General features: G+C 52.9%; 1 protein-coding gene across 3 annotated transcripts in view; it reads left to right on the forward strand.

Moving 5' to 3' along the window:
* The window catches only part of Myo1d (myosin ID), a 334,710-nt gene extending 319,829 nt beyond the window's left edge, over window positions 1–14,881 (forward strand). For all 3 annotated transcript variants that reach the window (XM_004870605.4, XM_004870606.4, XM_087191493.1), the window contains one exon: window positions 12,593–14,881. In XM_004870605.4, the coding sequence (XP_004870662.2) occupies window positions 12,593–12,749 (157 nt within the window). In that variant the 3' untranslated portion in view covers window positions 12,750–14,881. The remainder of the gene's footprint in view (window positions 1–12,592) is intronic.
* Window positions 14,882–15,385: the final 504 nt, after the last annotated feature.

Below are 15,385 nucleotides of genomic sequence, written 5' to 3' on the forward strand. Positions count from 1 at the left end.
GAACTTGCCATCCTCCTGCCTCAGCCTCCTAAGTGCTGGAATTACAGCTGTGTGCCACCACACCCTGCATAAATTCCACAATTTTATACATGCATTCTTTTGGTACTCTCTTTAATATTTCTGTGCCAGTGTGTTTGTGTGTGGGTGTAAACTGTGTTAAATGTTTGAGTCTCAGACACCAGGTACCAGGATCCTGTTAGTTTCTCTGTCTAGTGACCTGTAGGCTATGCAAATGTAAACCTGCATGCTTTTTTAAAAAATCTGGTATTGGGGATTGAACCCAGGGCCTCTTTGCTGAGCTATATAACCAAATATTTTTTTTTTTTTTTTTTTTTTTTTGTTGGCGATACCAGGGATTGAACTCAGGACCTTGAGCTTACCAGGCAGGTGAGGTGCCACTGAGCTAAATCCCTGGCCCTAGAAGTAATCATTCTATTTTTTTTCCCCAGTACCAGGTATCAAACTCAGGACCTTGTGCTTTCAAGGCAGCCGTGGCGTCACTGCCTCTTTATTCTTTTGAGAAAAGGTCTGCTAAATCACTGAATGCCCCAGCTGGGCTCAAACTTGTGACCCTCATGCCTCAGCCTCCCAGAGTGCTAGGATTACAGGGTGCACCACCACACCTGGCCTGAATGCTTCTCGATAACGGTGAGCTGAATAAGCACTGAGAATCTGTTCCCAGGAAGGTGTGGGTGCCAGGCCTGTTCTATACAGTCTCATTTAGCACCTTCATTACCGAATCGAACAGAAAATAAACACCCAAGTGCACAGATGGTCTGACTGTGGAGGTGCTGTGTACTGAAGTGTCAAGAGAGGAGAAATAGAAATGGCAGCAGGAAACAGCAAAGAAAGAAAAGGGAGGGAGGGAGGGAGGGAAAGAAAGGGAGGGAGAGAGAGAGAGAGAGAGAGAGAGAGAGAGAGAGAGAGAGAGAGAGAGAGAGAGAGAGAGAGAGAGAGAAATAATTTTTTTAAAAACCCTCAGCAAAGGTGGAAAGATCGCTCAGATAGAAAATAAAGCCCTGGAGACATTAGAGCAAAAAGCACTCAGAAAGGAGAAGGAGGAGTGGAAGGAGGGGAGACAGGCGGAGAGGCAGGGCCCTCAGGCCCCACTGACGCCCCAGACCGCCTGGCCCCTGGGCCACCTCCGCCCCAGCCGCTCTCCCCATTGTTTTGTGGTAGAGATTTTGTTCTGTTAGGTACTTGTTGCTTCTGCTTTTTGGTTCTTCGTATCAGAGGGAGCTGTGGGTAAAGTTTTGTTTTCTTAGTTTGGTTCTGAAACGTTTCATTATCCTGGTGTAAAACATTAATTTGGACATTTGGGGAGGGCATCCACAGTCCAGTGTATAAAGCCAAGTGGGCCATTCTTAGCACAGGCATCTCTGATGCTGTCGCGGTGGGGAACTAAATTGGAGCCACGTGGCCGCCGCCAGGCCTCTGGGGTGAGGGCAGCCAGGCCACCTCCACCCCCTGGTCCAATTGCCAGGAGAGGGCTGTGGCGCACCAAGAAGAGAACCTTTCGGCTGAGGGGACACAGCCTCTCCAGACCCAGGAAAGCACCCTTTCTGGACAGCCCGGGGGGCGGCAGTCTTCTGGCCAGAGGGTGCCCTGAGGTGGGGTCCCAGGTATGGGTCTGAACGTGCGAACCCAAGCACCTCTGCGCAGGTACAGAGTTCTCGGTCCTGAGACGCTCGAGCGTCTGGGCTGCACACTTCCCTGCTGCGGAGGCCGCGCATGCGCCACCAAGGCTCAGCAGTGCCTCAGCGCGGGGCCAAACGTGAGGGGGGTTGCTTTCCAGCTGTGAAAAGTTACTTGACCTTTCCAAGCTTCTGCTTCCTCATCTATTAAGGGAGCATAACGATAGGGCCTCACAATGACAGCTTTGGGAAGGATCAAATAAGGCTGGCGAAGTGTTTGGTCCAGGGCCTACCGCATGGTCAGTTCTTAATAAAAGTGCGGTGCTCTTCAGCCCCGCCCCCACCGAGGCCCTTCCCGCTGCGAGCCCAGCAGCCCAGCCCTAGCCCAGCCCCAGCCCCAGCCCCCAGCCCCAGCCCCAGCCAGCGAAGCGCTCCCTGCCGTGCCTGCCCACACTGCGCTGCGTATTACTGAGAAATCTGCACGGAGCCAGTGTCTGCTCATCTCCATTAAATCTCAGGACATAGAAACAGTGACATGTTTCTATGAGTTTTTTCATGTAAGTCCTGGGACTTCTCTGGCCTTGCATACATCCTTCCAGAATCTTCAGTCCCGCTGGGGTGAACACCAGAGTGGTAGAGCAAGACCATGTGTTTGATCCCCCGCACTGGGGAAAAAAAAAAAAAAAACAGTCCAAATATTTTCCCCCCTTCAAAATGTTTTTATTTCCCTGAGAATTTCATTAGTAATGAGGAGGCAGCATCTAGTACATAAAAATCTGGGTCTACAGAGCAAGGTAAGGATTCTGCAGTTCCCCAAGGAATCCCTGAATAGTGAGCATGCCTAGTGCCTCGTACTGTGTTCTAATTACACCTATGTGCAGACAGCCCCTTGCACCCGGCAGGGAACCATGTCCTCAGTCCTGACTTCCCCAGGTCCCAGCCCAGCTCACTGGTGGCTCCACCTCACCTCTTAACAACCCTGCTTCGAAGAGGCTTGGTGCTAGCCACATCTTCTGGGCAGTGTCTTGTGTTGAAGTCAGCCCTTGCTGCCTTAATTGTCATTTTTTTTTTTTTATTCAGTCTTAATTTCTGTTGACAGCAGTGGACTCCTCTTTGTGTCAGACACAGCACTAGGAGCTGTATCTATGCAGGCAAGGAAAATGCTCAGCTCCCCCGCCTCAGAGCACGCAGTTGGGAAGCACTGCCAAAAACACCTTCCTGTTTCCTTGCCAGGACACACACGTAAGCCCTGGGCTTTGGCCTGGGTTACTTGGGTTCAAGTTCTGCCTCTGCTGTGTGACTTTGGCAGGTCCTTACCTCTTTGGGCTCATTTCCTCTTCTGAAGATGGAACTTACCTTATGTTGTAATAAGGGTTTCATAAACCAATATTTGTAAAGCTCTTGTATACATTTTTACTGTCTGCCTTGGTCCACCGAGGCTGCCATAACAAAACACCATAGACTAAGTGACAAACAACAGAAACGTACTTTCTTACAGTCCCAGAGGCTGGACGTGCCAGATGCAAGAGTGAGTGCTCTGAGTGCATCAGGCCCGGGTCCCATGCCCGGCACCACGTGCAAGACCTCGTCTCCAGACACAGCCATGTTAGGCGTAGGCTTCAGCATTTGGGTTGGGATGGGAGGAACATAATTTAGCACATAGCACTATCGTTATATTCTATTGTACTGTTTCATCTACATGTTCACTGTACTGTAGACAGAGAAGATGGTTTCTGTGTGACGCTAGTTCATAAGTTCTTACCAGACTTTCTCATATGGTCTCCCTAGCACCTGCCGTGTGTGTACTTTCAAAGAATGGGTTTTCTCTAAGTGTTGAGTGTAGCGAATACACATACAAGTACACAACACACACACATTTCTATGTGCTTTTTTTCCTTGAGTTTTATTTTTATAAAATGCTTGCCATACATGATTACATTCCTCATGGGGAGTTGGTACATGTACATAACACATCTTTTTATGTTCTTTTAATATTATCTGCCAACCTATATTTTTTTGAGAAAGATGTCTACACACAGGGGTATGTGTGTGCACACGTATGCAAGTATGATATGTAGTGACCCACTCCTTGATAAAGAAAACAATTATCTGATGAGCTTTTTTCCCAGCAAAATGTTTCCAGCTTTCCTTTGAATAATATTTGAGTCATACCTTATTCAACCCCTTATTTTTTAACTTTTCTGTGTCTTTATGATTTAGAGTGTGTCTCTGTAAGTAGCATATACTTGCATTTTTAAAATTAAATCTGACAGGGCCGGGGATTTAGCTCAGTGGTTTCGCCGCCTGCCGCGCAAGCGCAAGGACCCAAGTTTGATTCCCCGGTACCAAAAATAAATAAATAAATCTGACAAATGCTTGAACAGTTTATACATCTGGTTTACTGTACCTGTTTCTCTAATTAAGCATATTTGTTACTATTTTTTTCACATTGGTCTGGGTTTCCTTGTTCTCATGTTTCTCCCTGGTGCCTTTGTTCTCCTTTCCCTCTTCCTTCCATTAGACAGGTCAGATTCTCTTTTTACTCTTCCTTGTACTTTGAAAGTTACAGCTTCCTGTCTTGTTTCCCACTGATCCTTTTCATGTCTCTGCTGGTCTAGAGGAGGCCCGACGTCCATCAGTCTCCCTGCCCTGCACCCAGACAAGGGCTGTCTGGAATGTCCACCAGGACATCCCCATCTTTCATGCTACTGTGGTCATCTAGGGGTTTTTTTGTTTGGTTGGTTGTTTGTTTTTTTGGTTTTTGGTTTGTTTGTTTGGTTTTTGGTTTTTTAAGCAGGGTCTCACTTTGTATTTCAGGCTGGCCTTGAACTCACTATGTTGCTCAGGCTGGCCTCAAACTTACGGCAATCCTCCTGCCTCAGCCCCTCCATGAGCTGGAATTACAGGTGTGCACCACCACACTGTGTCATTTAGGATTTTAGTTTATTATTACTTTAAGCCCTAAAAGTCTGTTGCTTTTACTGTTGTTTTTCATGGTGAATGCTCGTCTCACTGTGAAATGTACAGCCTGTGACTGTTAGTCTCCTGTTGCATCTGTCCTACGGCGTGTCCTGCCATGATCCTTTTTGTGACAGCGGAGACTGGCCAACACTCGGGCCCTTGTTGCCCTGATTTGTCCTCCCTCTCCCGTGACAGAGGGGTGTAGGACTGCGTTCCCGTTGTCGCCTCACCCAGTGCTCTTCTGGCTTCCTGAGTTCTCCCTTTGCCTTTGGCGATGTAGAGTGGGCCCACTTTTCAAGAGGTCAAAAGGCAGGAAAGCTGCAGGTCTCTGATTTTCACTGAAAACTATTTGCTTTCCTGCCTGGTGGTGCTTTGCCTGTTCACAGAGCCGGCAGCCTGTGCCAGCCTAGCTGAACACAGGGCCTCAGTCCTCCTACTCTTGCTGTGGCCCCGGCCAGTGTCCCAGTGCTGGACATGGCTGGGCCTTCCTCCCATGCTGCTTCATCCCCGCCTCTCCCTGCCGCCTGCAGTTGTCCTGCTAGCATCTGCTGTGATGTGACAGGTGCCCCACAGACGTGGACTCCACACCTGCAGGTGCTTGTAGGAGTCAGACTTGTCAGTCCTGTCCCTTGCTGAGACCAGCACAGCAGAATTCCTCACTCGGGGACTGAGAGCAGAGGCCACGTCCGAACAGCCTCAATCTGAAGCTGGCGCCTAGAAAGCCCGGCGAGGAGTGAAGCAAGGTAGCGGGGAGCGGCAGGATGTTTGTGCCTGTAGCAGCGTCACTGATGACAGTCTGGAGGGTGTGGTTGAAGCAGGAGTGTGGCGGAGAAACCAGTTAGGGCTATGGCGGAAACCAGGGACTGAACTCCCATGCACCGTGGAGGGCTGGCGGGGCGGGGCTGGCTCCTGGCCCCCTGGCCTCCATGGCAGCCGGATGTTGCGACCTGCTTGCGTGACGTGACGAGAGGGGGAAGTAGTAGTCTGAGGGAAGGGGCCAAGCGGGTGGGCTCCATGTTGCACATATGAACACTCAGCTGTGGCGCATTCAGAAGATTTGCCTGGAGGTGTAGGACGGGAACAGGCTTGGGCCATTCGTGGGTGGCACCACTGTGAGATAACATAAAGTGAAAAGAACTGAACAAAACAAACGGCAACAATTTAAGGAATGAGAAAACAAAACAAAGCCTAGAAAGCTCCTGCAAGAGTCGTACTCATCTGTGAGGTTACATCTCTGAGGCTGTCACTTCTCAGTCGCTCGAGGCCAGGGCAGCCTCCTCTGCGTACCCTGGGCTCCCCCTGGCCAGTAGCATCGCCCTCTCCCGTCTTGGATGAGTGTGCTGGGCTCAGCCCGTAGCCAGCTCTAGATGGTGGGCAGCCCACCCCTCGGGTGCTCACTGGTGCCAAGGAAATGGCAGCCGGCAGGAGAGATGAAAGGGGAGGGTGTCCCAGGCTGGGAGGTCCCCGAGCAGCGCAGGGACACAGTGGCTAGCGCAGCTTCTGCCACCTGGGCGCCAGGGCAGTTGAAGGCTGGGGTGGAGGCAGAGTCCAGGCGTGGCTGAGGTTCTGGCAGCACCCTGAGCCCTGTACCATGACCCAGCTGTTTCATCTTCTAAGCTGCGGCCGGGCCGGCAAGGCCTCAGTGGGGCAGGAAGTGCGCCTAGGCGTGTGCCCTCACTTGAGAAGCGACGGTGGTGCGAGCATTCGTTGCACTCTACAGCAGGGTTGTGAAAGCGAGGCCCTCTGCGGTTTGACATCACAGGGACCTGCTCTGGAAGGAAGCAAAACGCCAGTGCGGGCTGCACACAGGAGCTGGAGGCGTCCCAGTCGGAGGCCCTTGTCCTCAGCGTGACCTGGAGAGCACACACTGTCTTAGTGACGTCGAGACGGAACATGGCCTGTCTCTGTGACTCTGGCTTTATCATGAAGCACTTATGACATTCCAAAGCGTCTGTGTACTCCCGCCTGTCCTTGGTGCAAGGCGAGGTTCCTCCTGCCATGTCCTGTGTGCTGACGCAAGAAGACATCGTATTAGCCATGCAGCGTGCCTGCCACAGCCCAGAGAGCACTGTCACCAGCCTCCACATGCACCCGCTTCCATTGCACGTCCCCTAAAGGTGCACTGGCTGGAACCGGGGTCATCCCAGTGGCCAAAAGGAGGACACTGGACTGCCGCTGAGAAGAGCGAGCCGCCCAGTCAGTTCAAGTCCTCCTGGCATGCTCAGGGCACCAGCAGGACGGCTCCCTGACCCTAGGCATTCATTCTCTGGGCAGATTCGGCGCGAGACAGACTTGAGATGTCCCCTTCGTGCAAGGCCCATCAAGGCATGGGCGGTTTGGAGCCCAAATTGGCTTCTCATACTAATCTGTTCCTGCGATGACCCTCGGGCTGCTCTAATGAGCAAAAGACCCAGGTCCAAATGAAAAACAAAGAAAAGTAATTTGATAAAGGCCATTTGCCTGCAGGGATGGCTGAGAACAGATGACATGAGATGAAAGTCTCCAAATTCCAGTTGGCTGAGCCACTAAATCCTGTAACAGAAGATGGGGAGAGAAAACCCCTTCCCGTGCAGCCAGCCTATGTGGGCAGCTGTCGCTTGGCTTGGCACACCATTAGAGGGAGACACCCTGCTCGATCCATAAAACCTGTGTCCTTTTCTTTAAAGGCTGAGGAGAGGGCCAGGGATTTAGCTCAGTGGTTTCGCCGCCTGCTGTGCAAGTGCAAGGACCCAAGTTCAATCCCCGGTACCAACAAATAAATAAATAAATAAATAAATAAAAGCTGAGGAGAGGGCTTTGGCTCTGTCAGGACCCAGCATGTGGTGGAGCTCGAGCCAGAGCCGTGTCGCCAAGAGCCCTGCACATACTCTGTCCGCTGCTCAGGGCCTGCGACTGCTCCTCTCCAAAGAGCCACAGGAACCTCTTGCTGGCCTTAAAATTGTTGTGGTTGGACTTGAAATAAGGAGAGAAAAACATAGTTTGAAGGCAACACCTTATGTTTCCTCTAAGTCAATCCAGAGGTTTTTTTTAAATCATGATAAAATTCACACCAAATTGAATGTCACATTTAGTATATGCACAGTATTGTGTAGCCGTCACCTCTGTCTAGTTCCAGAATATTTACCTCATTCCAAAAGGAAACTCGGTAACCTTCAAGCACCCCCTCCATGCCCCCTCCAGCCTTTAACAACAACTCATCTGTTTTTTTATCTCTATATGTTGCCTGTTGGGGCTGGGGATTTAGCTCAGTGGTTCCGCCACCTGCCTCATAAGCACAAGGACCCAAGTTCGATCCCCAGTACCAATAAAATAAAATATATGTTGCCTGTTTGGAACATTTCATATAAATGGAATCATAGAATATTTGGGCTTTTGTACTTGGTTTCTTTTCCTAAGCATATTTTCAAGGTTCATTATATTGTACCATGTGTCAATACTTTAATCCTTTTTGTTACTGAATAATATTCCATTGAATAATTCCAGTGAATGGATATACCACATTTTGTTGATCCATTCACCCACTGGTAGACATTTGGGTTGTTTCTGTCTTTTCTAAATAGTTCACATTCCAGCTTTTGTGTGGACACCTGTTTCATTTCTTTTGGGCACATATCGAGGAGTAGTACTGCTGGGTCATATGGTAAGTCTGGGTTTGACTTAGTGAGGAACCACCGAAGTGCATGTGTGTTTTCTTCTTTTGTAGCCTGTCAATGACAGTATGTCAGTGACCAGCCAGGTGCCTTTACCAAAGTCTACAGAACAGAAGGCTGGTTCTTCTTTCTGCCCTCATTGTTCTGTTACACACTAAACCCCCTCTTCTGCTGAGCCCACAGCAGCCCCATGCGGACAGGCCGGGCATCAGGCCAGGGCCATGCAGGGCCGTGCCAAGGAAGAGCGGGAACCTGGGGATGTGCTGTCTTTAAGGGTGATACAGAATATTTCTTTTCCAAGGAGCAGGCCTCCCTCCTGGGACCTGCCCCTTTCACAGGCCATCTGGCCGCTCTACCTTTGGAATGGAGCTTTATGAACTGGGCACATTACATTTCAGTCCTTGAGGGTGTGGACCAGCCATGCCCACTGCCATCCTCATGTTGAGGCTGCGGTGAGTGTGTAAGGTGGATGAAATGTGCAGGTGGAGTGAACGGGCTGGGAGAGTGGCTTGCAGACCAGGTGAACTGAGGCCTGCGGCATCTCTCTGACCCAGCAAGCCCACAACCTGGGGCTTGGCTCAATGTTCCCCCACACCTGGGAGCATCCCCAGTCCTCGGGATACTGCATTTGAACCCCCACAAGACCCCTTCCCATCCTGGAGGAACTTGGATTCTGAGTCAGGAAAGCGGTGCATATGGCACTGATGCCCTATAAACTTGTCAGCTTTGAACATAGGGTCAAACCTACCCTCCGAGCCCCAGAAAGTCAGACACTTGGGAAGTGACGGTGCCAAACAGAAACATTCACAGGGTTTGATGAACTGTGTGCAAATGTGTAAAGAACATAAACCGAGTCTGCAGAATCGCTCTTCTGAACCACCTCTTTCAGAGAGTCTTAGCACTTGACTGAGAAAGGAGTGTGGTTTTATCTGTGAAGCAAAATAATAGTGTCCATTTCACAGACACAGTGCTTTGCATCTTCCTAAGCACCCACACACACTGCTCCCAGACTGCAGTTCCCGGGAGGCCAGGCAGCTGGCCAAGACTTGGGAGAAGACCCCCAAGTTTGGGATGGACTCGTTTCTGCATTTCTGGCACCTAGCATGGTGCCTGACATGGATTAAGTACTGGGCAAGGACTGCAGAGCAGCAGCTGGACTGATGGATGGGTAAAATTACTCCTTTCATTTATCTTCACTGTTAGGTGGGCAAAGGATAGATTTCTTACATATACTTGGCAGTTGTAAAAGACAGAGGCTTGAGAAATTTCAACAAGGTCGTGAAGCCAGTAAGCTGGCAAGACCAGGATAAGAATCCAGGCCCCCCAGCCCTATGGCCCTTGGTCTCGTATTAAGATCTCAAACAAATCAGGAGAGATCACAGGTGACTTAGAAAATTGCACCTAGAAATTCTGGGGATGGAGAGGGGGTATGGGGATCCCACTAAAGATGGCCTTTTCCTCCCTGCTGAGTCTCTAACTCTCACTCAGCTGAGGGTTGGTGTTGGGAAGTGGGAGTTCAGAGTTTGGTCTGTGATTCAAGAGAGGGGCAGGCTGGGCGGCATGGCGGGGCGAGGCAATGCGGGCACAGCCCTGCAATGAGTGATGCACACAGCCCCTCTCGGTACCACCTCCCTGGCTCTTGCACAGCAGGGCTCCTCCGCCAGGAAAGACAGCTTCTGGGAATCACTGCAGCAAGCCCCACGCCTGTGCCTGTGGCGTGGAAGGAGAGGACAACTAGCTACGTCCTGGGACAGCACATCCCACGGGAGGGACGGGGCATCGGGGCTGGCACAGGAGGGTGGGACAGGAGAGAGAAGGGGCCAGAGCTGTGTGCATCTGCAGCCAGAAGACTTGCCCTGCCCCTTGCCCTCCCTGGAGAGCCTGCGCTCAGCAGGGGTGGTCTCTGGAGGCACAGGAGCCAGCCCCACCCTGCCCTGCAGCCCTGACTTGGGAGCATCTGCGTGGACTTCCTGAGCCTGTGCTGCTCTCCCCTCTGCTGGAAGCACAGTGCCTGCGTCCTGCTTTCTTCCCTGCTGGGATCTTTTCTTCTCTCTCCCTTCCCCCCAGCAGCTCTGAGCCAGTGCCCAGGACGACGGGCAGCAGGAGCAGGGCTGTCTGCAGCCTATCTCACCCTGAGCCCACAGGTGGCTTTCAAGGTGAAGTCCCATTGTCTCCCTGGGTACCGTTCATGCCTTCTCACCAGCTGCATCCCTGCTTCAAGACTGAGAGCAGAAGGGGCTACACAGCCCCAAAGTGGAGGGGACACAGGCAGGGGCCACACTGCTGACACTGAGGGCCACAGGGTCCTGCTGGGCCGGGCTCTGCCGCCAGGAGGGCCTGCTGCTGAGAGGAGCCAGAACACTGGGTGGTGCTGATTCCTCCCCCCCCCCCCGCCGCCCCACCCCGTCCTCTCTCTCGTTAGTTTTCTCCAGCTGATCTGGAATGTGGCCTGTTTAGAGCCCATTCCCTGAGACTTTGAGTCACTAGGAGACCCTAGACCCACTGTGTGCATGTTCCTGTGCCAGGCCTCACCCTGGCTCCTAGCAGTGAGCTAAGGGAAGGGCACTAGCCCACCACCTGGAGGAGAGAACAAGGCGAGGCCTCTGCCAGCTCAGGAGGGAGGACACTCTGGGTTGACAAAGGGGGAATCGGGAGCCAGCCTAGTCCTGGAGGCAGCTACAGGTAGCCCACAGAACTGGGGCTTTGCCTGCTCTGGGCCAGCATGAGGGCCACCGTGGACCAAGGGTGACTGAGGCAGCCAAGGGCTGTGCATCTACCTGCAAAGCAGCCCTGAAACCCACAGGATAGAAGAGGCCTGACTCATTGCCTCTGATGGGCTCTGCTATTTTTACATGCAAGTCTGGTTAAAAATAACTAAGCCAAGCTTTTAGCTGTAGCTGACAAGATATTAAGTATCAGATACCTAATGCTCACAAGTGATAACCACCATCCTCTTCCTCTTCCTGTGTCCATTTTCTGCCTCTACATCATGGGCACTGAGACGGCAGGTAGGAAGTAGCTGGGAGAGCCCCTGAGAGCACCTAAAATTGCTCACCAAGACTCTGGGGCCTTCTGCAGGACGCACCCACAGGGAGCTCCAGGGAAGCTGTGTTCTCGGCACTGGCCCCACGGGAGCCTGGTTGGCTGCCTCAGCACCCAAGCCGCTGAGCTGCTCCAGCCAGCCGTGCAGAGGAAGCGCCTCGTGTCCACAGGGGCCAAGGGGACCCCTGTCCTTCAGGGCAGATGTTGAGCGCATGGTGGCCCCAGCTCCAGTCTTCTCGCTGCAGTGTGGACACAGCAGCCTGGTGCTCACTGTTGAGCACAAGGAGAAACCTTAGTCCTGAGTCCAGCCTGTCTGCACCCTGCACACCACCCTGAGCAGCGAAAGGATTCCCAGAGCTCTGGGCACGCAGGGCAGAAAGCTGCTCTGACCCAGGAGCAGGCCCCTCCCTTTTCCCCGCCCCTCCCAGCTCAGAGCCAAGGGGCAACGTGGAACTGTCCTGGCTCGTGTATGTACTATTAGGTGCCAGCCTATTCTGACATCTTTCTCAGCTTTTGAAATAACCAGCTGTCATACACCTGTAATCCCAGCACTCAAGAGGCTGAGGCAGGAGGATCAGTGTGAGTTCAAGCCCAGCCTGGGATACATAGCAATACCCCATCTCCATAAAACCAAAAAATAAATAAAAATAATAAAACCATCTGGTCCTTAAGTGTAATCTAGCGGTATGAAGAGCTGGAAGAAAGGGCTGTATTTGTACAGCAGGGAGTGCAGTGCCATGGGGCTGCCTACACTCCTGACCTCTCATGCAGCAAGGAAGCCCTGGCTGAGGCCTCCCCAACCCCAGGAGGCACAGGACTCCCAGGCCGGGAGAACCTGAGTTCCTTCCATACCGGTCTTGCAGAGACAGATGCAGGACCACCACCAACCTGACCCCCCGTAGGCCCCTGACGATGGTGATCATCAGCAAAGCCATGACACCATCCAGCCCCGGGGTGGAACCAGTTTTCAACCCAGACTCACTTCTAGCAGCTGGACTCCAGGACACAGGGCCAGCAGCCGGGACTCCTAGCAGACACCCTGTCCTCCCAGGGGGTGTCTCCCTGTCACAATCAGGATAGCTGAGAGTCATAGGTCAGAAGCCTACCCTGGGGATGCCTAAGGCCCAAGTGACTCAGTCTCCAGCCTGAGCCACGGATATGGTGCTGAGGCTCCAGCACATCTGCTGCCCAGCTCCAGCTGAGGTCTGGCAAACAGCAGAGCCCTGGACTTCCAGGATTGGACCCTGTTCTAAATCTGCCTGCTGCCTGCCTGCCTGATCTCTCTTATTGGTTCGGTTCTTGCAGTGAGAAGCGTCACCTTCAAGTGAATGTCACCAACCCAGTGCAGTGCAGCCTTCATGGGAAGAAGTGCACCGTCTCTGTGGAGACACGGCTCAACCAGCCCCAGCCCAACTTCACCAAGAACCGCTCGGGCTTCATTCTCAGTGTGCCAGGCAACTGACCCCTCCTTGTGAGATGGGCCAGGACAGGAGGCTGGGCCGGGACGAGGCTGGTGGGGGGCTCAGCCTCCCTCAGCATCCTAGGTTCTGGCCTAATTGCTACATCCCTGCTAATGCTGCTCAAAATCAGCTTGCAAGCTCCCCGCCAGGAGGGGCCCCTCTGCTGCTTCCCCAAGGCCCCTCCCCTCGAGGTGGTCTTCCTGGCTTTCTGCCTCCGCCTCCATCTCCTGCTGTCTCAGCTTTCTGCAGTCCCTCTTCAGTAAACCAAAGACCCTGGAGCCCTGCTCCAGACCCCCAGGCCAGCATCCAGCCCACATCTCAACTCGAAGGCAACTGGATGCACCTTTATTCTGCACAAGCATCCCCTGGGCGGCAGGTCAAGTCAGCAGGCCTTGACACAATGACCAGCTGCTGACCCCAAGAAGGGAACAGGGAGGGGAGCCCAGGATGCAGTCTCTCCAGCCAAAGCCCTGCTCCCCCGGCAGCTGGGGGGACCTGGTTGCTGTGACTTGGGGGCCAGGCCCTGTGCCCTTGTCCTCCAAGGTGATCACCCTCAGGGGCTCCTGCACAGACCCGAAGATCCCCAGCAGCCAGCCAAAGCCACCAGGTGAGCGGGTCCGCTTGTAGCGCAGCCCCTCAGCCATGCCCCGCTGGGGTCCGTCTCTCCCAGAGCCTGCCCCTGGGAGACTCCCCTCACCACCAGGGCCCCAGGCCTCCTGACCACCTCTCCCAAGAGGCAGTGTGAGGATGCTCCAGGACCATCTCAGCCCACAGCCTCCATTGGCAGTTGCCTCACACGCCTTTCTGCAGTGTGCAGGTTGTATCTGTCTACTGCTTAGTAAGAAAACACAGGAGCGCGCTTGGGATTTCCAGCTTTCCTTCTCCAATGCCTCAGAGGTTTTCCTAGTCACTGGGAGAGGTAGGACCTCGGTGGGGCTTAAAGCACACAGGAACCACAGGAGGCGGAGCAGCAGAAAGCAGTGTGGGGTCCTGGCACTGCAGGCCAGGCCAGGGTGTCCTCCCATGCCATGCACAAACCCCTGCTGGAGCCTGGCATCCATGGACTCCTCCCAGGAGAGCTGCTGTCTTGCCAGTTCTGCCCAGCAAAAAGTGCCTGTGCTTCAGCCTTCCCAAGCCCTCCTCCCTGGTCGCAGCCACTGAGGAGGAGGCTGTGGCCTGTGAGCAGCTAGGCCTTCCAGCGCAGAGCCTTGGAAAGAGACTCTTGGAGCAGGCACTCCATGTTGTAAGGAGTGAGGGGAGCCCACACCTCAAGAGGAGCTGGCAGGGGTATAAAAGGGACAGCCTGAAGTTTTCTTCTCTTTCTGCCACAAACACTGCCCCTTGCCATGATCCTTCCACCCTGACCAGCAGAACTCACTAAGTGCCTGTGTGGCACCTTTTGTGCCTTGCCCAGGGCCTGATATGGTCACCTGGCTGACCACAGTGGCCCAGCAGCCTGGTCTCATGTCCTCCCTTCCCGGGGTTTGGTACTATGTGCGGTTTGCAACACAGAGTCCTGTTGGCATCCTGCCCTTGGGACCCCTCTCATCCCCAAGCCTGGTCAGCTCCCTGCACGGTGAGAGGTGCCCACATCCAGCTGTCAGCGGCACTAACGGAACCATCTAACTGCACCTTCGCCTCTCCTTTCCACCTCGCTCCCCAGACCTGCTTTACACTAGACACGTGCAAATATGTTTTAAACACACCAAAATAGCTGTGCCAAATGAGTGGCCTGTCGGAGGCTGAAGAGGAAAGAAGAGTTGGGCCTCTCGCCATCCACCTTTTGCTGTACCCCACAACCCCACAGACCGGCACCGGGGCCTGCCGCCAAGGCCACAGGGCTGCTGGCCGTCCGCAAGCACTTTCGTATGGCGCGCGCAAAGCAGTCCCAGCGTGTGGCAGTGAGGAGGACCATGGAGTTAGGGTGTGCTTGAGCATGGCTAATGCATCGGGGTGCTGAGGGGAAAGGAAAGGGACAGTAATTGTATGCAACGAAGTGGTTTCTCTCATTGTAATTCAATGCGGTTTTATGATTTGGTGCATATATTCCTATTTTCCATTAAATTAACTTTATTTCCAAAGCATATTTTGATTTACTATCAAGAGCAATAAAGCATTAAATCTTATTTTTAAAGGTGTTCTGCTTATCTGTCATTGGAAATTATAATTGTGAAACTGTAGCTTAAAGCCAGCTGTCTATCCCAGAGGATAGAAAGGAGAATTAAGCACAAGTAATGTAAAATGGAGGATAATTGCCTGAGGCTTTTGAACAAAAATATTAAACAGTGAGTAAGAATAATACTGTGGGAAGGAGACAGGGAGAGAAGGCAGTGGAGTTACATCCAAACACTTCTGCCATGTTGAAGCCTGCACCCTATGTCGAACCCCACTGCTTGGCACCAGAGAACACGACCTTCGCATCAATAAGTGCACGAGGAAGGGCGGCTCAGGTTCCTCTGGCAGCAGTGAAGAGGCCAGAACAGCCTCTGTGCAGGGTGGCTGTTTGGGATGGGGAAGTGGAAGGAGAGGAGAGACCGAGAAAGCAAGAACCACTTCTCAGGTAGGAGTGGGAGCTGCAGGCAAATGAGGAGGCCCAGCAGTGGCCGTGGGGTAAGCCCAGCACCCCAGGACTCTGCGG

This window comes from Heterocephalus glaber, unplaced genomic scaffold (assembly GCF_053883595.1).
Source record: "Heterocephalus glaber isolate CG9 unplaced genomic scaffold, H.glaber_assembly_v1.0 deba00001564, whole genome shotgun sequence".
NCBI lineage: Eukaryota > Metazoa > Chordata > Mammalia > Rodentia > Bathyergidae > Heterocephalus > Heterocephalus glaber.